The following is a 22,676-nucleotide window of genomic DNA, read 5'->3' on the forward strand; positions in this document are numbered from 1 at the left end:
AGCACTGAAAGTGGCAACTGTTATTTTTGGCTTTCTTGTTTGTGTTGGTCTGCCCTAGGTGTTTGCTTTGTCCACACATCCTTATGGCTGCCGAGTGATTCAGAGGATCCTGGAGCACTGTCTCCCTGACCAGACACTCCCTATTTTAGAGGAGCTTCACCAGCACACAGAGCAACTTGTACAGGTAGTGGAGTTGCCAGTAGAGTAACTGCAAACACCTGTGGGCTTTTGTGTTTTCTCAGCACAGGTATCTGTTCCAGAAGAGGTTAATGTGCTTAAAATGCCCATTGAAGCTCTGGGCAAGTTTTCATTTGCACCAGCCTGGTTCGTGTTTTATGAATAGGGGTAATGAGTAGAACCCTGGCCTTGGAGTTGAGATCTACCTCTGATTCATCAAGAGATCTGCCAAGAACTGTCAAAAGCCAGAACTCTGTCATGGATTAAGCTAGCTGTGGCCACTTAGTCTATCAGTTTCATCTTTGCAAATGAACTAAGTGGATTAGTTGATTTCTTCTTTCTAGTTTTGGTACTTTGTCTTGCTTCTACTAAAATTGTTTCCCATATCATACTATTTGAACACTTTCTACATAGAGTATGTTGTCCTGAAGCAATTTTTTGGGCAGTGTTTGTTGCTTGTTTTGGTGAGAGATGTGAGATTATAAGTGTATTAAATATTCATTGTGGAAAAGATTGAAAGTACAGAAAGTAGCAGCAGAACAGAAGAGACCACCCATAACCCTGCTGTCCAGAAGCAGGCACATTTGGCATAGGCGCTTCTTAAAAAGCATTATATGTGCATTTTAAATTTTTTACATCTTACAAATAAATGTTTCTGCCTTTGGAATTCCTTGCTCTCACACACTTATTCTTTCAAAGCATCTTTCACTTTAGATGAGTATCTCCATTGTGTGCTTGTGATGTTATTTAATTAGGTGTTGTGAGTATTTCCAGTTTTTCTTTGTTAAAGACAGGCGCAGAGACCCATTTGTATATTTCTGTTAGAGAGAAAAATAGCTCTTTACTCCCACCTACTTTCTCTTCTTTTTTTATTTTTTTTAAATGAGAAGAGGCCTACTTTTTTGTGTATAGTACTTTATGAAGACCCTGACTGGGACCTTTGGGCATAAATATATATATAGAAACATTCCATTGTCTAGTAATAATGTGTTCCTGTTTTGTAATGACAGGGAAAAATTGTCACTACCTATCCATTTAAAAAATTTTTATGTGTTCATTAGTGTTCAGGTAAGCCATCATGGTCTTACAGGAAGATAGGTGTTGATTAGATATAAGGATTTAAGTAACATAGAGCCTGTTTATATATAAATTTAAAAATTTCTCTTGTTGTTTCTCAAATAGGATCAATATGGAAATTATGTAATCCAGCATGTATTGGAGCATGGTCGTCCTGAGGATAAAAGTAAAATTGTAGCAGAAATTCGAGGGAATGTACTTGTATTGAGTCAGCACAAATTTGCAAGGTATGTGCTTTGAATTACTCGGACTGTTTTCCAGAAGAGATTATTAAATAGTATTTCAGCTCTAGAGAAATTTTCATACTTTTTTTGTTTTAATGTTTGTTTTCCTCAAAGTATACATAGCTAAAAAAGTCAAAGAGTTCTACTACAAAGTATGAAACATAAGACATCTCTTAGTGGGCTCCTCACTCCCCCAGAGTTACCCACTTTGAAATTTGGGGAATATGTTTCTAAAGCATATACATTTTGTACTTTGGTAAACTGGGTATTTTAGTAACTTACTTGTTTGGAATTGTGAAATGTTCTTTACTCAGTTTCCTCTTTGATACCTGAATTAAGGGGCAGGTGACCATATCTATATATAGGCCTTAGTATTTTTAAAAATCTCTTTTCAGTCTTCATATCATACCAGCCCAAGAATAATATGTACTAGTTATTCCCAGGTTGTGAAAGATGTCTTAGGTAACTTATAAGTGGCAGAGGTTGGAGAAGAAATTGTTGCTTCCCTGGTGGTCCAGTGGCTAAGACTCTGCGCTCCCAATGCAGGGGACCCGGGTTCGATCCCTGCTCAGGGAACTAGATCCCGCATGCTGCAACTAAGAGTTCGCATGCCACAAGTAAAGATCCCACATGCCACAACTAAGACCAGGTGCAGCCGAATGAATGGCCCTCCAGCGGCTTAGTGGTGTGATATTCTGAGTAGAGTCTGTATATCCTATCATACACATAACATAGTATTCTGTATTTTTGGAATATTTTTCTTCTCTAGTTTTTAAAATAAATTGCAAGGCAGGTGTGACTCATACAACCTTGATGTTTTTAAATTGTTCTTTTAATTTGTGAAATCTTATAACATTACAGCATGGAAAACAGAGAAAAGAAATAAAAGCACCCACAGATCCAGTGTCTCAACAGCCTAAGCACATCAGGGTCATCTCTTAGACCCTGTATTGCTTTTTTTGGACATTTGCCAGGATCAGGGAACTAGGGGACAGAATCTCTTAGTTCTTTTTTTGGGGTTGCTGTCCTATTTACTTTCTTGTTCAGTGTATTTAATATCTCACTCTTGGATATAGTGTTAAGTATTAATATTATAATAGAGTTGTGTTCTGATAATGACCGAGTAGCTACTTTGGGCCCAGTCCTCTCACAGATAACAACTAATAAATTGTTGACAAAATGCCCAAAACTACCTGAAGACATTAGAGAGCAGGGAGATAACCAGAGAGGAGTAGGGGAGGTTGTTGATACCTGGAAGAAGGTTAATTGCACTGGGGAAACTTCCCTGTCCTCCTCCCCCTCCTTTTTTTGGGGAGGGGGAGATATATAATTGACACGTAACATCGTGCAAGTTCAAGGTGTACAACGTGTTGGTTTGATACATTTATATGTTGTAATATGATTCTTACAGTAGCATTAGCTGTTATGTCACATAATTATCATTTTTATGTTGAGAACCATTAAGGATCTAGCCTGTTAGCAACTTTGAAATTTATAATACGGTATTGACTATAATTAGGAAAGTTACAAAATGATGACCATGGGAGTGACAAAATGACAGGGGAGAAATCCTGGAAAGAGAACCAGGGAAGAGGAGGAAACCTAAATTTAAACTTTCTAAATATCTGGTTGACTCCTGAACCTCATTTGTATGGGACAAACTCGAGGCAACCCAACTAAGGCTAAAAGAATTGAACTGAGGTTTCATCTGCTGCCTACTGCATGGGAGAATTTTGCAGTTTTTGTTCAGCCAAGTTAACTGCGTACAAAAAAGGGGGGGGCGGTGAAGGAGTAACACTCTTAGGAGGAATATGACAGAACTGTTTATACAGTGCATCATTTGCCACGTCTAGATAACAGGAATATGTGGCCTATACTCAAGAAAAAAAAATTAGAAAAAACCCCAATGAATAGTTTTATACCACCCAGATGTTGGAGTTAGCAGAGCAGGATTATAAAGCATTTTATAAAGTTATTATATTTTGAAGTAATTAGTATTTAAAATACTCTATTTTAAAGTATTTAAAGTATTATAAAGTATTTTAATTATACTCAAGGATGTAAAGGAAAATATGCTTGTAATGAAATGGAAAGATAAATGTTAGTAGAGAACTAGAAGCTTTATTATAGAAAGAATAACATGGAAATTATAGAGTAGAAAAATATAACATCTGAAATAAAATTCACTGTATGGCTTCAACAGTAAATTAGAGATAACAGAAGAAGGAGCCAGTAAATTTGAAAATCAAATAATAGAAACAAATCAATTAAACAGATTAGTGACCTTATGACATTTTGGATGGTAATACGGAACACAAAGTAAATTTTTCATTGACTTTGAGTGCATAGGCATGTGCATACACACGTAACTGAAGATATATTGCTCATAATTAATTCTGACACTTACTATTCTGTTTCATTAAAAGAAAAAACCAGTCGCAGATCACTAAGTTGATTTCCTCAGCCATAAATGGGTTGGGAACCACAGTTTCAGAAACGCTAGAATAGACTTTAAAGACTGGAACAGTATGGATTGTGTGTTAAGGTGGAAGGAAGCCTTTGGCCAAGTGGGATCCTGATCGGTGATCCTACCAAGTGGTGGTAGCTGATCTACCTGCTTACTTTCTTGGAAGACAGGTCACTGCTGAGGATTCAGTCCTCCACCCAGAAGAATGTGTGTCCTGTCTGCAACCTAGTTTAGTAGAAAATCCTATTCTAATCCTGACCACTTTGTAGGGGAAGCAGGCCTCGGGTGATTGAAGGTACAACTCAGCCAGGCAGTTCTAAAAAGTGATGAGTTCTTTACCTGAACATTTGGAGATCGTGACTGGCTTTGTGCTACTGAACCAGCTCAGTAATGTCTTAACTCCCTTTTCTGCTAAGGGAGAAGGCGGTGGCTATTAGGAGATTCACTTCCACATGCCACACCTTCAGCTCGTGCTAGAATTGCATAGTACTGTGGAAGGAAGGTGGGGGTAAAAGTTTTCCCATATTGCTGCTGTATCAGAAGGGAGAGGCTGTTGTCTTAATTAAACCTGATTGATTATCAGATTTGATTTACTCTGTGTATCTTAAGAAGGAAGATCGAAAAAATATCTGGTAGGATGGTAGTTCTCGGACATTTTTAGCTTGAGAATTTTGTTTTCTAAATAAAAGCATGTGAATAATAAATACTCAGTACGCTAAATCAGGTAACATGGAGAGGGTCCTTTCAGAGCTCCATGGAAGCAACACCCTCTTATGGTTTAAAAACCTCTGGAATAGGGACTTGTTCTGGTGATGGTTATTTGTGATGACTGTTCAGTTATTGAGGGGGCTGGCCTTTGAAAGAAGGAGTAAGACACTATCTCTGCTTTTTTGGTGCTTCTGGAGTGGGTATACACATCCTTTTTTCAGCCCTTGAAGGCAAAATTAAGACAAATGGGTGAAATTTCAGGGAAGCATATTTTATTTCAGTATGTAAAGAATGTTTAACAAAGCCATTCACTCGTATGGTAGGATGCCCTAGAATCACTTCCAAATCACTGGAAATTCCCAAGCAGAGGCTAAATGGCCATCTTTCAGGATTGTCAGAAAAGAGCTTTCTGCATTAGCTAGGTTTGAAAGTTCCTTTTCTACCTGAGTGTCCTATGATCCAGAGCAGCTCTTCCCCCAGTCATGAACTCTTTGCGAGGCCCACCTACCAAATGCTCTCTCTGCGAAGTATTGGCTCCAATAATACAAATACAAAGAATAAGTATTGTTCTTGTTCTTTGACATCACACAACTTCCTCATACCCACAGAGCCACAGATGCAGAGTAGTGCTGACTTAACAAAACCAAACATTCACGAGTAGTCAATCACTCCTGGATGGTGAGTGCCCTTGAGCATGGCCAGGTGTAATTTCATCAGCTGCTACAGTCCCTCTGGATTGTAGAACTCTGATTTAATGTAATAACCACATTTCTTTTTTTCCTTTCCCAAGATGATAGATCTGTGAAGTGTTTAGAAATGCGGACATTCCTGGGGGTTCTTCTTGTTCTTCAGAGGCAGCGTGAAGTAGTTGAATGAGGGCTGTGGTTCCTACTTGTATATTCCTTCACCCAATAAGTCTGTAGACCAAGTCTGTAGTGCCAGGCTCTGTGCTTGGCACTAGGGATCTAGATGTAAGTGAGACTTGTTCCTGGCCTCATTAAGCTCACAGAGGTTAGCAAAGAATTGATAGATTCTGATACCTGTTGAAATTATGCTCATTAACCAATTCAGCAGTTAACCAGTCTTGTGAACCTTCACTTACCTGGGCTTGTTACCCTCACCTGTTAGAGAGTTGGGCCTGGTATCCTCCAAGACCTGGTCTCGGCCATGGTTCACTTTGGAAGTCACAGATGGCAAAGGTAGAGTCTCATAGAGCCAAACAGATCAGGAATTAATCTTCCAAAAATATTAAGAGCTCTTTTGCTGCTGATCCTGAGGTCAGGGCAGAGGCCAGACAAGCACAGCCTAACAGGGTCCCTCTAAGAGTTGTCCCTGGATTTATCTCATTACAGCAATGTTGTGGAGAAGTGTGTCACTCATGCCTCCCGTACGGAGCGTGCTGTGCTCATCGACGAGGTGTGCACCATGAACGATGGTCCCCACAGTGCCTTATACACCATGATGAAGGACCAGTATGCCAACTATGTGGTCCAGAAGATGATTGATGTGGCAGAGCCAGCCCAGAGGAAGATCGTCATGCATAAGGTAGGCCAGTTTGTGCAGATCTCAACCAGAGAGAAAGTGCAGGGCTCTTGGTTCTTCTCATTTCTGAAATGCAAAGGAGGGTGGGCATCTTGCTTCTTTTTGCAGAGTTTGTCACTGGATTGTGTCTCATGCTATGCTTCTTTTTCCTTTTATCTGGAATGGCCATTATCCCTGTGTTTGCCGGCCCTCTATCAGTAACTCACTGGTGTGAGTGTTAAACTCAGTCTTTGTGAGGGAGTCCCCTCCCCGATCTTAAGCCCATGTTTCTACCCCTTGGCTCCTATGAGACCAGCTTCTCAGTTCAGCAAATCAACCTGCTTGCCTTATTTCCTTTCCTCCCTCTTCCCTTTCATCATTCATTCCACCACCGTTTACTGAATGAGCGCCTGCCAAGGGCAGCGCCTGGCCTGGCACGTTGACCTGGTGCCCACTGTGTGCCAGACGTCAGCACAGAGATGGCGGAGACTGAGCCCTGCCCACGGAGCACGCGTGGGGAAGGGTGACGGGAAGCAGTGGTGAGATGTGAGAGCACGTGCCCGAGGCTTTGAGGGGAGGCTTTGCAGGAGGAGAAGTCTGGGCTACAGAGGAGTTAGGAAAAAAGGGACAGAAATCTGAACTGTTGGGTGCTGTGAGTGGGAGCTGGCACAGAAAGCACGTGAAGAGGCCGATGGCCTCAGAGCAGTCATGGAGCAGGTCCAGCGGGCCCCACACAGACCACGGGGCCCGGGAAGTCTGACCAGCCCACAGGCAGGTGTGCCACACTGTGTCTGCGCTAGGCAGTGCCGTGAGCCTTCAGGTGCTGCTGATCTGAACCCTCAGCCTTTGGGCTCTGAACTCACTCAGCCCTTCTCGGTGGAGGGGATGGCCGTGGTCTGGCAATGATGAGCCACTTGCCCTCTCTGAGAACAAAGTTCAGTAATGAGAATCATTGTTATGGACTCGAGTTCTGAGCCAGACAAGGCACCCACCACTTCCACTTCAAAACAGAACACAACAGAACACTGCGCTGGTGTCAGCAATGGCAATTGAAGGCTGGGGAGTCCAAAGTCCTTAAGCCGTGCGACTCAGATAGGCATGTCAAGACGCTGGTGAAGGCAGAGGGAATGTTGGAGACACACGGCACGTTGGGAGTTCATTCATTCATTCAACAAATAGTTAACAAGCACGCATGCTCTACAGCAAGCACTCCTTCACCAGGGCACTGTGTTGGTAGACACAACAGTGTCGTAGATGGTTACACCGATGCTGGGGAAGTGCTGGGGAGAGCTGTGGGAGAATGTGGAGGGTGCCTCTTCTAATGTGGGGTGCAGAGAAGGCTCCCCAAGAGAGTGATATCGGAATAAAGCCCTGAACCTTTTCCAGGCAGAGGGAACCTAGAGCTTGAAGGTTTGGAAGCAGGAGACAAGATGGTGTATTTGAAGAAGTACAGCAACTCCAGTGGGACAGGACTGTGGTGCCAGAATCACATTTACGTTTCAAATAATGGTCCTGGCTGATGAGTAACTTGGAGGAGGGGAGGCAGCGGGAGATGAGGCAGTGAGGACTGGACGGGGGACTGTTAGAATAGTTCAGCATTTCCTTTAAATCAAGTGAAAAATGGAGTTCAACAATGTCGTACATGCACATGTGTTGTTAGTTTTTTGTCTGGAAGAGGACAGGTGTAAAGGTTAAGTGGTCTCACCAGTGAGCCAGTGAGCCAGTCCTGGGGAGAGACAGGTGAATGAATTGAATTTCACTTAGTTTCTAAAAGAAGAGCTACCAAAAGCAAGGGGGGTTTGGAGCCTCCAGTTCTAGTGACCAAAACATCAGCTGTGTACAGAGTCCAGATTGCAACCCAAATGAAAGTGTGGCATCCTTTCTATAGATGCATTTAGGAAGGTTAGGCAAATGGTCTGGGTCACACAGCTCAGAATTCGAGCCAAGGACTGTGAATAGTTTTCCAGACAGGCTCCTAGGTGAGAATATAATAGCTGGTACAGGTCTGTGTCCTGTGTGGGGTGCAGAAATGGTTTCTAGAGCCACTTGATCCTTCTTTGCTTTGAGGGCACAACAAAACAGACAAAATAGTCTGCCTAGAGCGCTCAGGCTTGAGAGCATCCATCTTCCCTGGTACACTGTCCTGTGTTTTGAGTATAAGCGCGAGCTGCAATGGGGAAGCAGGTTAATGTTGTGGGTCTTCACCGTCTGTGTGGACGGTTGGTGGTTATGCAAATGATTGTGAACACAGTGTGTTACGTGCTGTAGCTGAGGTATGTAGAAGGCTCCATGAACTCACAGAAGAGGAAAGGGGGTTCCAGAGAGGAATCGCCTCCCGAGTTGTCTGGGATGCACAGGACTTGCGGACGTGAGTCTGCCCAGAGAACAGAAGAGATGCTCGTAGGGCTGATCCGAGCGTGCTTGGAGAGGGTGAAGGGTGAGACTGGAGCAGAGCCATGAGAGACAGTGGGGAGAAGAATAATTTCTGGAGGAAAAAAAATTTCTGGTGGAGCCAGACAGTAGGGTTCCCATACCTCTGCTGTCCCTTATTAGCCATTTGACTTTAGTTGAGTGACTTACCTACTGTGCCTCCATTTTTTCGTCAGTGAAATGGGGATAATCACACCTCTCTTATGAAGCTTCAAAATGAACTGTGCTTGGCTTATGTTAGTCATTTTTATTGTCATCATTAGTAGCTTTTTGTGATTCTCTATGAACTGGAGAGCAGGGTCAGGTGGTGAGCACAGGATTCATGGTGCCCAGAAAGAAACCCCCGCTGCTCAGGAGAGCTGAGGTGCCTTGCGAGGGACCAGAGGGGCCAAAAGCCTCCTTGAGGGCGATGCAGTGCAGGCGGTGGTGGACGGTGTGATTGTCAGTCTTGGGATGCACTTTCTCCACATACTGTTCTGGAAATGGTCTGTGGCCGTCTGACCTCCAGAGCTCTCACGTCCTGCCTCAGCGCTTAGGCTAGGAGCTGCTCCCCTCATCTGTTCGGTCAGTGCAGCCTGAGAATTCAGGGGCTCGGGTTGAGCCAGTGAAAGGTGTTGCTTGTGAAGCGTGCGTGCTGGCGGGCGCTCTGTGGTGCCTGGGAGCAGGTTACCCAGGAGCCCGCCCGAACCTGCCTCAGGCCAGAGTGACACGGACTCTGCTTTCTCCCCAGATCCGGCCCCACATCGCGACTCTTCGCAAGTACACTTACGGCAAGCACATTCTGGCCAAGCTGGAGAAATACTACATGAAGAATGGCGTTGACTTAGGGCCCATCTGTGGCCCCCCTAATGGTATTATCTGAGGCAGTGTCTCCCCCCTCCCCTTGTTCCCACTGACCTCACTGGCCCACTGGTGAATCCAACCAGCAACCAGAAATGTTCTAGTGTAGAATCTGAAATGGGTAAATGGTTGCTCCAGGATTACCCTCTCCTCCCAAAAAAGGAATCAAATCCACAAGTGGAAAAGCCTTTGTAAATTTGTTTAATTTTATTACGCATAACATGTACTAATTATTTTTTTTAATTGACTAATTGCCCTGTTGTTTTACTGGTGTATAGGATACTTGTACATAGGTAACCAAATGTACATGGGAGGCCACATATTTTGTTCAACGTTGTATCTATATTCCACATGTGGAAACTTTCAGGGTGGTTGGTTTAACAAAAAAGTTTAAAAAAAAAAAAGAAAAAAGGTTTTTAACTCATTTGCCTCGCTGGCAAGTTTTGCAAATAGCTCTTCCCCAACTCCTCATTTTAGTAAAAAAGAAAAACAAACAAAAAAACCTGAGAAGTTTGAATTTTAGTTAAATGACCCCAAACTGGCATTTAACAATGTTTATAAAAAAATATATATATATATATATAAAATGAAAATCATTTCAGAGTTGCTAAAGCTTCAGTTTATGACATTAAGTTTATGAAACTTCTAAAAATTGCATTTTGGAGACTACTATGCCGAAGAAAATAGTGTAGTCTGTTTTGTGAGGAGGAGATGTGAGCACCCAGAATGTCTTTCAAGGCCAGGCGGGTATAATTGTTTACTGCCTACTGGATTTTTTTCTGTTAACATTGAAAGGCAAAATCTGATTATTTAGCATGAGAAAAAAAAAATCCAACTCTGCTTTTGGTCTTGCTTCTATAAATATATAGTGTATACTTGGTGTAGACTTTGCATATATACAAATTTGTAGTATTTTCTTGTTTTGATGTCTAATCTGTATCTATAATGTACCCTAGTAGTCGAACATACTTTTGATTGTACAATTGTACATTTGTATACCTGTAATGTAAATGTGGAGAAGTTTGAATCAACATAAACACGTTTTTTGGTAAGAAAAGAAAATTAGCCAGCCCTGTGCATTCAGTGTATATTCACACCTTTTATGGTCGTAGCATATAGTGTTGTATATTGTAAATTGTAATTTCAACCAGAAGTAAATTTTTTCTTTTGAAGGAATAAATGTTCTTTATACAGCCTAGTTAACTTTTAAAAAGAAAAAAATAGCTTGGTTTTATTTGTCACCTAGTCAGATAGTAGCAAGATCCTTTCTAAATGTTATTCAAGATGATTCAGTTCATACTAGTGGTTTTGTTTTTTTTTTAATCCTAAAAAAGTAATGTTTTGCTTATTTTGTGACAGTCAAAAGGATGTGCAAAGTTCAGCCCCGCCCTAACTTTCCTTACAATCAGAGCCCCTCTCACCTTGTAAAGTGTGAATTGCCCCTTTTTGTACAGAAGATGAACTGTATTTTGCATTTTGTCTACTTGTAAGTGAATGTAACATACTGTCAATTTTCCTTGTTTGAATATAGAATTGTAACACTACACGGTGTACATTTCCAGAGCCTTGTGTATATTTCCAATGAACTTTTTTGCAAGCACACTTGTAACCATATGTGTATAATTAACAAACCTGTGTATGCTTATGCCTGGGCAACTATTTTTTGTAACTCTTGTGTAGATTGTCTCTAAACAATGTGTGATCTTTATTTTGAAAAATACAGAACTTTGGAATCTGAGTTTGTGCTTTATTACTATTTTTTTCCAATATAGTGCCCCAGGACAGACAGCCCTTTCCTTGTTTGTCCCTCTTTGTTTCTCCTTGTTTTGTTCTGTGTTTTGTTTCAAAATCAGAGACATAACCACATTAATCAGGATGTCCAACTGCTATTGCAAAATCAGAATATTCGCCTTCCTGGGCCCAGAGTCTGTACACACATCATGGGGCGCATTCTCAAAAAGCCTGAGCCCCACGATCTGCCTGGTTCTCTGCGGTGCTCTTCATTCACCTCTGGCCTCTGCACCATTTGTGGGCCCAGGGTCTAGATTAGAATTCAACAGATTACAAATGTCTCCTGGCCAAGTGTTGGCTCCTAATTTTCTGAGGCAGGGCGGTAGGTAAGGCATCTGTCCAGGCCTCCCTGCCCTGAGGCCCCCTTTCCTCTCCTCTGTCTGGGCTGCTCCTGTCCATACCCTGCCCTTCCAAGCCCACACACCAGGGCCGGCCCAGGCTGGCCCATTATCCTAGGTTGCTCGATCTTAGCATCACATAAGGGACCTCTTCCAGCTTTGAGTTCAGGAGCCTCTAGCTCACTGAGGTACCTGTCACCTGTGCCTTAAGATGCCCACCTTCCCTTCTTTACCACCTTTGCTTCAGAAGCAGCTTTGGCAAAAAACCACCACTGAAACTTAGACCAATGTTGGTGCTGAAAGTGGAGTGTCAGGGTGCGTGCAGAAGGGACTTTGCATGGTCCCCTCCCAAGGGTGAGGGACGGTCACTAACAGGCCCCGTGGGTCCCGGGAAGAAAGGGGCAGAAAAGGTAGCTGAGCTAATGGAGGTTTCAAGTCCAGGACCTGATTTTGCCTTAGTGACTGTAATCGGGTCATTCCCCAACCTTCTTCCCAGGCCGTAGCTGTTGTGGGCCTGCCAGAGACAGCATGCTGGAGGTGGCTTTGGAATCAGACCAGGGTTCAAATACGGCTCCCACTACTCATTGTGTGGGCTGGTGTTACCTCACCCAATGTTTAACCGAATCCCTTGCTGGAAATTGATGGAAGGCGATATCGTGTATGTGAAGTGGTTCTCACATCACGTCATGGAAAGTTATAGCCATTATCTGGTTATGGTTTTACTGGACCCTTGCAGAGGCCATGTACAAATTAGGCAAAGCAGGAGGCTTGGATTTCTTTCCCTTCCATGGGCCTACTGTCTTTGTGTCCTTGAGATGGTAATTTTGCCTGTCTGAGCCTCAGTTTCCTCTTCTATAAGGTTGGAGTAATACCTCACGGAGCTGAAGTAAGATGGAATTGTTAATAAACGTTGTCAAGTGCCTGGCACTTGTGTGAGGCACTCGTGCAGGTTTGCTTCTTTTCCACCTGGACTATTTATACTTGGACTTTGTAATTTGGGTTTTTTTTTTTTTCTCTCTCCCTTTATTCTTAGCATTTAGTGTAATGTTTTGTGTTTGTGTTTTTAGTGGTAACAAAGCAAGGTGCTAGTTTAGATATGTGATACCTCCCGCACCTTACTTCCATCCTGTGTCTTTGAGGCCTGGGGAGGCTTTGCAGTCAGACAAATACAGGGTTTAATCCCAGTTGCCTTTTATTACCTGGGTCATCTCTCTGAGGCCCAGTTTTCTTCTCTGGGAAAAATAGTACTGTATGTCCAAGGTTGGTTGTGAGGATGAAATTACAAGGCTTAGCAGAATGCCTGGCACATTGGCATAATAAATGAATGGTATTTATTGTTTTTTTACCTTTAAAATCACTCATCCAATGGCTGTGCACAGGTTTTGGGGAACAGAACAATGCTTGTCCATTATGTACAGAAGTTTACGTAAAGTCGTTTGTCACGAACCATCTCTGTGCCAGGCACCCAAGAGATGGTTTTTACATGTTCCCTCATTCCTCACAACAGTCCTGCAAGAAATGTGGTGGTCCTCATCGTGTAGATATGGAGACGGGTTCTGGGTTCTGATGCAAGTCTTTGGGTCAGACCAATGCTCGGCCTGAGGCTTTTTCCCTTGGTGCCTCATGGGAGGGATTGGGGCTGCGGTGGACCCCTCCCTCTGCAGGATTGGGTTTCAGGGAGCAGGCTGAACCTCCTCATTTTACCAACTGCTAACGAGTCTACCCAAGGATGTGAGGTCCTGGACTGCCGCCACGTAGATACCCGCATTCTTGATCTCTTCCAGAGACCCTCCAACATGGATTCCTCACACTCTGTATAATAATCCTTTGCCTAGTCACAGGGCTTTACAGTTTACAGAGCACATTCATATTTGTGATGACTTTGATCCTCTTGAAAGCCTTAGGGAGTAAGGGAAGGTAGATGTTATCCGCCCATTATTCAGATGAGGTGTTTGGGACCCAAGACACACAATGAGTTAATAACCAAGTAAGGATTTTATCTGAAGTTTCCTGACTCCAAGTTCAGTGCTCTATCCATGCCATCTTGCTCTTGCCACCTTCCATCAGCTCCAGGGATAGCTGGTCTCTCTAGTTGGGTTTCCAGAGACGTGTGAGGCACTGGATAGTTAGGCATTTTGGGGGGAGGAAACCTGTGACTTCATGTAGTTGCCAGCTGTAGCCACACGAGGGTGCTGCTGCCTAAAGAAAGCATTATAGAGGCGTAAGGGCTCAAGGCTCCAAGGTCAGGGCTTGGGATGTTTTTCCCCTGGCTTGAGGGACTCCGGAGTGAAGAGCCCCATCTCATCCGGAGACCTGAGGTCTGGCATCTGCTCTAAGACTAAGCTTCCCCACTTCCCTCCCTCTGGCTTGGGATGGCAGGGTATGGTCACGGATCTGGCTCACAGACCCTAGCTTTGCCTTTGCCTCACTGTGTAACCCCTGGCAAATCAGTTTCCCCAACTGTCACCTGGCATGGTAACCCAGCCCTGCCACCCTCACAGGGCTGGTATGAGGTCAGATGGTTGGGGCTGAGGAGGGTGGCCCCATGCTCCTGTTAACGTGACCCGAGGCCCTGGTGTCTCTTTGGGGGCTACATCTCTGGCTTATGCGTCAAACTTTCAAACAATGAAAATGTCCAAGTCTTTTTATGACCCAGAGCTGCCTAGCTTCAAATCCCAGCTTTACCAGCCCTCTGTGACCTTTGTGAGTCATTTAACCTCTTACTATGGGATAATAATAGTCCTACTTCATAGGCCACACTGGAAGGATTTGGCACATAGCAGGGCACATAGCAAGTCACACATAAAAGTTGTTACTATTATTATTATTATTGCCTCCAATTTTTCCCTGCTATGTTTGGGGCCTTTGGAATTTTCACTAAGGGTGACTATTTATTTATCCTCCAAACTCGGACAATTTTAAGCATGAAAGTCATTGCACTGAATTATTACCTCATGTGGAGACAGCCTCCCAGGTGGCCCGGCTTCCTGATGTTCTTACCCTTGTGTATTCTGCGTGGAATAGGGCTGCCTGGAAGCAACAAGACATTATGAAAAGGGTGGGGTATGACTTCTGAGGCTGGGCCACACAGGACACTGTAGCTCCAGCTTGCTCCTCTGGGACACTTTGTAGGACACTCTGTGGCAAGGCCCGTGATGAGGACTTGAGGGCCCCTGCTGTTGACTGGGGTTAACTCGCCAGTCACACTTGCCATCTTGCAAGCAGAGCCTGGAGCCCCCTTCAAGCCTTCGATGACTGTAAGCCTGGCTGACATCCTGACTGCAGGCTCATGAGAGACCCCAAACCAGAACCACCCCTCTCAGCTACCCCTGAACTCCTGACCCACAGAAACCGGGTGAGATAGTCAATGTTTATTGCTGTTTTAAGCTGCTGGGTTGGGGGTCATTTGTTACACAGCAATAGATAACTAATACACAGCACAAGAACTGGTGTAGCCCAGGACGGTTCTGGGCACATCAGAAGGCCCATTTCTCATTTCTCCAGTGAGGCACATGCTGCCCTGCTCTGTCCTGGCCTTGGAGAGCCTGTTTCTGCCCCTGGCCACCCCACCCCCACCAGCTGCCCCTCACCAGGATTCTGGGAAACTTCCTGGTTCTCCTCAGAGCCCAGGGTGGAGACATGTCTTTGGGTGGGCCTGCACCAGGGACTCCCAGGAAGCCACAGTTGTCCTGTGCCAGAGCTGCCTCAGCCTCTGCCTCTCAGGCCCAGTGCAGAGTTCCCCGGCCCACACCCCTTAGGCCTGGAGTGGACCAAGCCGAGAATGACTGAAAAATAGTGGATAATTGAATTGTGACTATGGGTCTTGCCCTGAGCTGGGTGCTGCCCTGTGTTACGTTGTTCACCTGCCTCAAACTCTGGGAGGGGGGAGCAGTTACTTTAACTTCCACGGGAAGAAAAGTGGCCCCAGGTCACTGGCCAGGAAGTGGCAGAGCCAGAATTTGACCCCAGAGTCCCCCAGGCCTCTCCTCAGAGCCCAGGGGCCAGAGTCCCCCCCCCACTCTTGCCCTCTGCCATGCCCCTTCCCAGGGCCCCTTGCAGGAAGCTGGGAATTAAGTTTGGTGTCCCCAGATCTGATCCATTTGCAGATGAGAAGACTGAGGCCCAGGGCAAGGGGAGTGACCTGCTCAGGGCCACACAGAGGGTGAGGGACGAAGCAGGGACCTGTCTGTGCCACGTGAATGCAGTTACAGTCGCCCCCTCAGTATCCATGGGAGATGGGTTCCAGGACCCCTGTGGATACCAAAATCCACCGATGCTCAAGTCCCTCATATACAATGACATAATATCTGCATATAACCTATGCACATCCTCCCGTATGCTTTAAATCATCTCTAAATTCCTTATAATACCTAATGCAATGTAAACACTATGTAAATAGTTGCCGGCGTGTGGCAAATTCATGTTTTGCTTTCTGGAACTTTTTGGAATTTTTTTCCAAATATTTTCCATCCGAGGTTGGTTGAATCCATGGATGTAGAACCCGAGGATGCGGAGGGCCAACTGTCCTTGCTCCTCGCCCACCTCCTGCCCTGGGATGGCAACTCCCTTAGCACCTGGATCTGTGACTGGCCCACAGCAGGGGCTCAGGAACATGAGGGTGAGCTTTGCTAGTCTCTGTGAGTCTCAAAGATAAAAGCCCCACAAGACACATGAAATATCTCAGTGACAGTCGTACTCACTCAGATTCCATGGTGTTGGGGCAGGAGGGTCTCCTACCCCCCTCAATCCTTCTCACTCCCCCCTCGCCCCCCCTTCCCCAATTCCAGGTCACTCTCCTCCACTGGCTTTTTTGGTTGTCACCCAGCTGGGCTGCTCTAGCCCCAGGATGAGGTGAGAAAGAAAATATATTTTTAGAGAGGCTTTTTTTTCTTCCAGGAAAATGACTTCAAATGTGCAATTTATTCCCAGGAATGGGGGTGTGTGAGTGAAATGGCTTCTGGAATGGCAGTGCCCTCGTCACCTCCTGCTGTCTCCTCTTCCTCAGCATCTCTGCTGACCCTTCCCCTCTCTCCTTCCTCTCCCCCATCCAAGGGAAGAGGGCAGGTGTGTGAACACAGCTCCTGGGCCTGGGCTCTCCCCCCTACCCCAGCCCGACAGCCACTTCCGAGCACTGTGACCTTGGACTGGCTAAAGGGGGCCACAAGGAGTCAGGGTCTTGGATTTGAATGAGGTCTTGGTTGTGGGATGGGTCCTACCTCAAGAGTCTTTGCAAACAACAGGGCAATCAGTCAAGGAGAGGGGGATGGGTAGAGCAAACCCCAGGGCAGGTAGCAAAGCAGCCTAGGTTCTGCCACAGACTGACTGTGTGACCTGGGGTCAGTCACTTCTACTTCTCAGGCCTCAGTTTTCTTACTTGTGAGATGGGCGGATGAAGGGGTGGAGTGAGGAGAGCAGCTCAAGGCCCTACATACTGTCATTCTAGGTTACAGTGAGCAAACCTGCAGAATCTTCTCAGCCTCATCCACACACAGGACCTCTGAAGCCTCCAGCTTGAGCGCAAGACTTCAGAAACCCTCCTCCCTCCCGGGTGGGCGGAGCCTCAGTGTGACCACTTCAGAGCACCCACTCTCCAAGGCCGGCCCGCCATGGCTCAGTGGAGGCGTCACCACCACCATGAAGCCTTTCTATATTCCCTCCACAACACCCAAAGCCTCAGAGTGAGGTTAACCCATCCCTGCCCAGTCTCCCTGCTGGCTCTGCTAGACTGTGGATGGCATCTGGCGGGGCTGTGGGCTTCTGTTCACAATTAATGTAAAATTAATGAAGCTTAAGCTTCAGGGCCCCTCACTGGCACAACCCCCTTCCAAAGCCTTGTTCCTAGTTTTGTATTCGTGATCCCCTCAAATTGTATAAGCTTCGGGCCCCACAGAGTCAGACCTACCCCTGTTTTCATCCCTGCTCAGCCTGAGGGCAGAGCCCACCTCTCTCTTGGAACAGTTGCTGTTTCGGCAATTCCTCCTCCACGTCCCACCACCACCCTGCCCTGGCTGGCCTGGCACCTGGGCCAGACTGACCCAGAGACAGGGTTTCTGCATCCACCTGCCCCTCCTGCATGGCCAGCCCTGCTCTGTGGCCCCCGGCGCACTCATCTCAAACAAAGTCAGACTTCCTCCCCCATCCCCACACCTGCCTCAAGGGGCCTCCCGGGAACCCTTTGGGTCCTTAGTTTGCAAACCCCCAGCTCACAGACCTAGCAGAGGCCTGGGTTCAAATCCTGGCCCCATGCCTGGCAGCTGTGTGCCCGGGGGGCATCACCCACCCTTCATCTTGAAGGGACTTGCCCAGAACACGGGGGTGAGGGTGCTCAGGAAAGGTTCGAGGCATGGCCCTTTGAGACCCTCACACAGGCAGGTCCCTTGGTGGGCAGGGGCCCCCCACAGATGGAGGCCAAGCCCTCCCACTCTTGCCCAGGCCCTGCGGACTCTCCCAGCTGCCGCTCAGCTTATCCCATGATACTTGCTGGGGCAGCAGACAGACAGTCAGAGTCTCCCCAAGTGCCCTCTGTGGGCCCTAGATCAGAGCCTTCTTGCCAGAATCCTGCTTTGGTTCCTGATTTCGGGGTCAATAACGTCAGGACTGATGTCATTCAGACTTTTCTCAGAAGCAAACCCGGGTTCTGGCCTCCATCTTGAGTCCTGGGCAAGGCTGGAAGTTATGATGGGAGAAGGTGGGTGCAGAGGGGGCAGGGGGGAGGTGGGGGCAGCCCAGGAGAGGCAAAGACTGGTTTTCCCAGGCTTGCGATTGTCTTGAGCTGGAGGGTCAGTTAGGATTGCAAAGTCCCCTGTGGCCACAGGGGAGGGCACAGCAGTGGTCTGTCAGCACTCTCACTTCCTGTCTGTGTAACCCGGGGCCAGTCACCCAGGCTTTCAGGGCCCCAGTTTCCCCAACTGTAAAATGGGGAGCCAGTAAGGAGCGAACGCATGCATCGTGCTCCCTGTGTGCCAGGCTCCGCTGGAAGGGCTCCTCTCGGCTACAAAGCTGGGAGGCAAGTGTGTCTGTTGTACACAGATCACACGGCTGTGGGGAGGAGTGAGGGACAGCGTTCCTGGCAGGTGCCCTGAACAGTGCCTGGCGAAGAGCAAGCCCTCAGGAGGTCCTGGCAATGTGAGTTCCAAAGAGCCAGTCTGTTTAGCCAAACCTCCGGGGGCAGGTGGCGTCAGGCAACCACTGCTGAGCACCTACTGTGTGCCAGGCCCAGAAGTGCAACTCCAAATAAGGCAGCTCGGGCCTGGAGCTCAGACATGCCGGCTGAGGCCTCCACTTCCCTTTTGCTGTCCTGTTGGAGCCAGGAGCCCCGGCCAAGGGCAGAGGAAGGTCTCACTGGGGAGGGTGGTGAGGCCTGGCTGTTAGGTATGCCTGTGGCGGGGGTGTCTGGTTTCCAGGCTCATCTGAGTGCGTCCACGAATTGGTTGTGTCCATGTGACAGTGTGAATCCCCTCACTGACTCTTTAACTCACTCATCAAATACTCCCCAACAGACCTCTGCCCCTGGCATTACAGTGTAACCATTAAGAGCCTGGGTCAAGAGCTTAGCTCTCACTCACCAGCTGTGTGACCTTGGACACATCTCCTAACTTCTCTGTGTCTCGACTCATCATCTAAAGTGGGGATAATGTCAGTGTGCACTTTGTAAAGCCATGCCTGGCATAGAGTCAGCTCTGTTTGGGTTCCGCGATTATTGTCTGTTGGGGATACTGAGGTGCTCCCACTTCAGTGGGGGGTGGTGACAGACGGTAGAGACTGAAATGGGGGGAGGGCAAGGATGGGCACCGGCCGGGGCGGGACCAGCCCTGCCCAAGGAAGTCAGGCAGGCTCTCCCGAGGGGCCAAGTGGGCCGTGGGAGTTGAGCTTGGAGGCGGGCAGCAGCAGGTGCCTGTGTGGATGGGGAGGGCAGGTGAGGGAGACCCTGAGATGCTGGGACACGGCTCCGATGCACAGGTAGGCGTGGGGGAGGGGCACTACATGGAGCTTCGGGTGCTGGAATGAGGTGAATGTGTGCAGCTGTGAACCCCGAGAAGAGCAGAGCGGGGGTGGGGCGGGGGGGATGGGGGTGGGGGCGTGGGGTTGGTGAGGAGTAGGATGAGACCCTCGGGGCCCAGACCTGGCTCAGTTCGGGCTGTGACCGGTACCTCTGAGGAGCAGCAGGTGGCGTTCCCGGCCTGCCCGGCCCAAAGATCTTCCCCCTCCCCCTCCTCAGGACGTCGGGGAAGAGGGCTGCTGCTGCCAGAAGTCTTTTTTTTTTTAAATAAATTTATTTATTTATTTTTGGCTGCGTCGGGTCATCGTTGCTGCATGCAGGCTTTCTCTAGTTGCAGCGAGCAGGGGCTACTCTTCATTGTGGTGCGTGGGCTTCTCATTGCGGTGGCTTCTCTTGTTGCAGAGCACGGCGTCTAGGCGCGCAGGCTTCAGTAGTTGTGGCACGCGGGCTCAGCAGTTGTGGCTCGCGGTCTCTAGAGCGCAGGCTCAGTGGTTGTGGTGCTCGGGCTTAATTGCTCAGCAGCATATGGGACCCTCCTGGACCAGGGCTCGAACCCGTGTCCCCTGCATTGGCAGGCAGATTCTTAACCACTGTGCCACCAGGAAAGTCCCCAGAAGTCTTAGAACTGGCAGGAACCTCTGAAGGTGGGCCATGCTCACGGCCCATCCTGGGCATGGAGACTGTTCTAATGGCCTTCCTGATCGCTCGTTTTTGGAGCCTTGTATACCTGCCAAGACAGAGTACTCACTACCTCTCAGGGTAGCCACTGCCATCTGCGGCCAGTTCCAACTGTTCCAAAGTCCTTCCTTGCACAGAGCTGACATCTGGCGTCTCATACCCCCTACCCTCACCCTGTTGGCCCCAACTCTGCCCTTTGGGGGCTCCTCAGAACCAGCCTGTTCCCTGGGCCTGTAGCAGCCCCTCTGGGAGGTGACTGTCCCTACATCTGGTCCCTTACTTTATAAACATCATCCCAGCCACATTTATTGAACCCCCAGTACAATGTCAGGAAGAGCTCATTTAATCTTCACAAGCTGGCACCCGGCCCTGGGCCAGTGTTGTGTGTGGCACACCCAGGCACTCACTTTACCTTTGGATGATAAATGAATGAACGAATGAATGAACCCCATGTGGTCATTATTCCCATATTACAGTTGGGAAACTGAGGCTCAGAGAGGTAAACTCACTCATCTAGAGTCACCCAGCTCACAACTGGCAGAATTGAGATCTGAACCCAGGTATCTGCCCAACCCAGAGCCAGAACTCTTCAACTCCAAGCTGTGCTGCCTCAACTGGAACCAGCTCCCCACCTACTGGGTCCCATCAGCCCCTCTCCACCCATCTTCCCAAGGTGCCCAAGGGTCAGAATTCCTCAAGGTTTGGCACTGGGATTCCCAGAGGCTGGGACCTCAGAATTCCTAGGGATTTTTGAATCTCAGAGAGTTGGAAAGTTTCCCTCTCCTCCTCTCCAAATCTCTGCCAAAGGGCAGCTGGCCTGGCCTGACATACCCTTTAGGGATGGGGCTCTCACTCACTTTCAGGGAACACCTAATGCAGCTCCGCCTAACGAGCTGAACTTTGACCTCTGCACCTCCTCTCAAGGCCCCTGAAGGACCAGTCCAGCTTCCTCCGACACCCCCAAATCACGGCTGGTGCCCGAGTCTGTTCCTCTGGCCCACCCGGCACTCACCCCTACTGGCTCCATGAGTCCTGGTTTCAGTTCCCTTTTCCTTGGGGGAACTGTTCCAGTTTCAGCTCAATGATTTCCCATCTCCTGATGGCAGGCCCTGCACTGGGTGTGGGGACATGGGGGCTGAGGGCAAAGACTTTCCGCCTGCCAGTGCTAGCAAATAACCTCCCCTCTCTGGGCCTCGGTTTCCCATCTAGGAAGTGGAGCTATTGATAGCACCTACTTCATGGGGTCACTGAGAGGGTGAGATGAGATAACCCCTGTAAAGCACTTGGCATGGGTCAGGGCTAAAGAAATATGTACCCCCTTCTTCCCCCAAAACAGGTGGGTGGGGGTGACTGGGAGGTGAGTGGGAAACACATTCATTGATTCAACAAATTTGTATTGAGCCACTGCTATGCACCAGGCCCTAGGCTAGTGCTGGGGACACAGCAGTGAACAAGACGACACAAACCGCTGCCCTCCTGGGGCTCATGTGCTAGTGGTGGGAGACCCCAGTGGGTAAGTGAGGTGCATCGTATACAGGTGGGGATAAAGGCAACAGAGAAACGCACAATGACCACGTTCGGGAAAAGGAATGTGGGGCAGGGGTAGGGGGTCTGCATCCTACAGTGAGGAATCTGAGTCTCAGAGAGCTGGGGACACCTGCCTGAGGTCACACAGCTGGTGGGGAAGCAGCACTAGGCCAGGTCTGCCCACCCCAGTGACAGGGCCCAAAGGGGGCCACGTCTGCTCTGAGTTCCCGCTGCCCACCCGTGGAGACATCAAAGCCCAGTGGACTCGGATGACCTCTGTCCCCCTCTGTGGACCGGCTTGAGGGCGGGGGTGATGGGTCCTGGGAGAGCCAGTGAACCGAGTCGTTAGCGGGAGGGTATTAATGGTCACGCAGATGCGACCCATCTACCCAGACCCTCCAACGAGCCGGGTCGTACCCCGCATCCGCACGCGGGGTCCTTCCCCTCCAAGCCCTGCGACGGCCCAGGGAGGCGCGCGCTGAGGGACCCCGTCCCCAGAGCAAGCCTCCGCCAGGCCGGCCACCCGTCTCGGGTCGCACGTTCCCCCCGCCTCATCCCGCGGCGGGCGGGCGCGTGCGGGGCGCTGGGGGACCCGGGCGGCCCCGGGCGGCGTGGGGAGCTCGGCGTCCAGCCCCGCCCCTCCCCGCCCCGCCCCCCACGCTGGGGGCGGCCTGGCGGCGGCGCACGCTTCTTGCAGGCGCGGCGGCCGTGGGCGCGGAGCTGCCGGGCGGAGCCGGGCCGCCGAGCCGGAGCTCCGACCGAGAGCGCGCCGGGCCAGCCGCCGGGCCGCGCCGCCGTCGCCGCCGCCTCGGGAACAAAGGCGCCCGCCGCCGTCGCCGCCGCCGCCATGAAGCCCGGGCCGCCGCACCGCGCCGGGGCCGCCCACGGGGCTGGCGCTG

At 48.6% G+C, this 22,676-nt stretch overlaps 1 protein-coding gene and 1 non-coding gene across 13 annotated transcripts in view; both read left to right on the top strand.

Moving 5' to 3' along the window:
• PUM1 (pumilio RNA binding family member 1) overlaps nt 1-11,182 on the top strand; it is a 127,832-nt gene extending 116,650 nt beyond the window's left edge. For all 12 annotated transcript variants that reach the window (XM_061184581.1, XM_061184583.1, XM_061184587.1 and 9 more), the window contains 4 exons: nt 59-184; nt 1,360-1,481; nt 6,006-6,198; nt 9,335-11,182. In XM_061184581.1, coding sequence (XP_061040564.1) covers nt 59-184; nt 1,360-1,481; nt 6,006-6,198; nt 9,335-9,466 — 573 coding nt within the window. In that variant the 3' untranslated portion in view covers nt 9,467-11,182. The remainder of the gene's footprint in view (nt 1-58; nt 185-1,359; nt 1,482-6,005; nt 6,199-9,334) is intronic.
• LOC133089273 (small nucleolar RNA SNORD103/SNORD85) lies at nt 7,070-7,154 on the top strand. Its single transcript, XR_009700648.1, has one exon. It is a non-coding gene; the product is annotated as a small nucleolar RNA SNORD103/SNORD85 (small nucleolar RNA).
• Nucleotides 11,183-22,676: the final 11,494 nt, after the last annotated feature.

Source organism: Eubalaena glacialis, chromosome 3 (assembly GCF_028564815.1).
Source record: "Eubalaena glacialis isolate mEubGla1 chromosome 3, mEubGla1.1.hap2.+ XY, whole genome shotgun sequence".
Taxonomy (NCBI): domain Eukaryota; kingdom Metazoa; phylum Chordata; class Mammalia; order Artiodactyla; family Balaenidae; genus Eubalaena; species Eubalaena glacialis.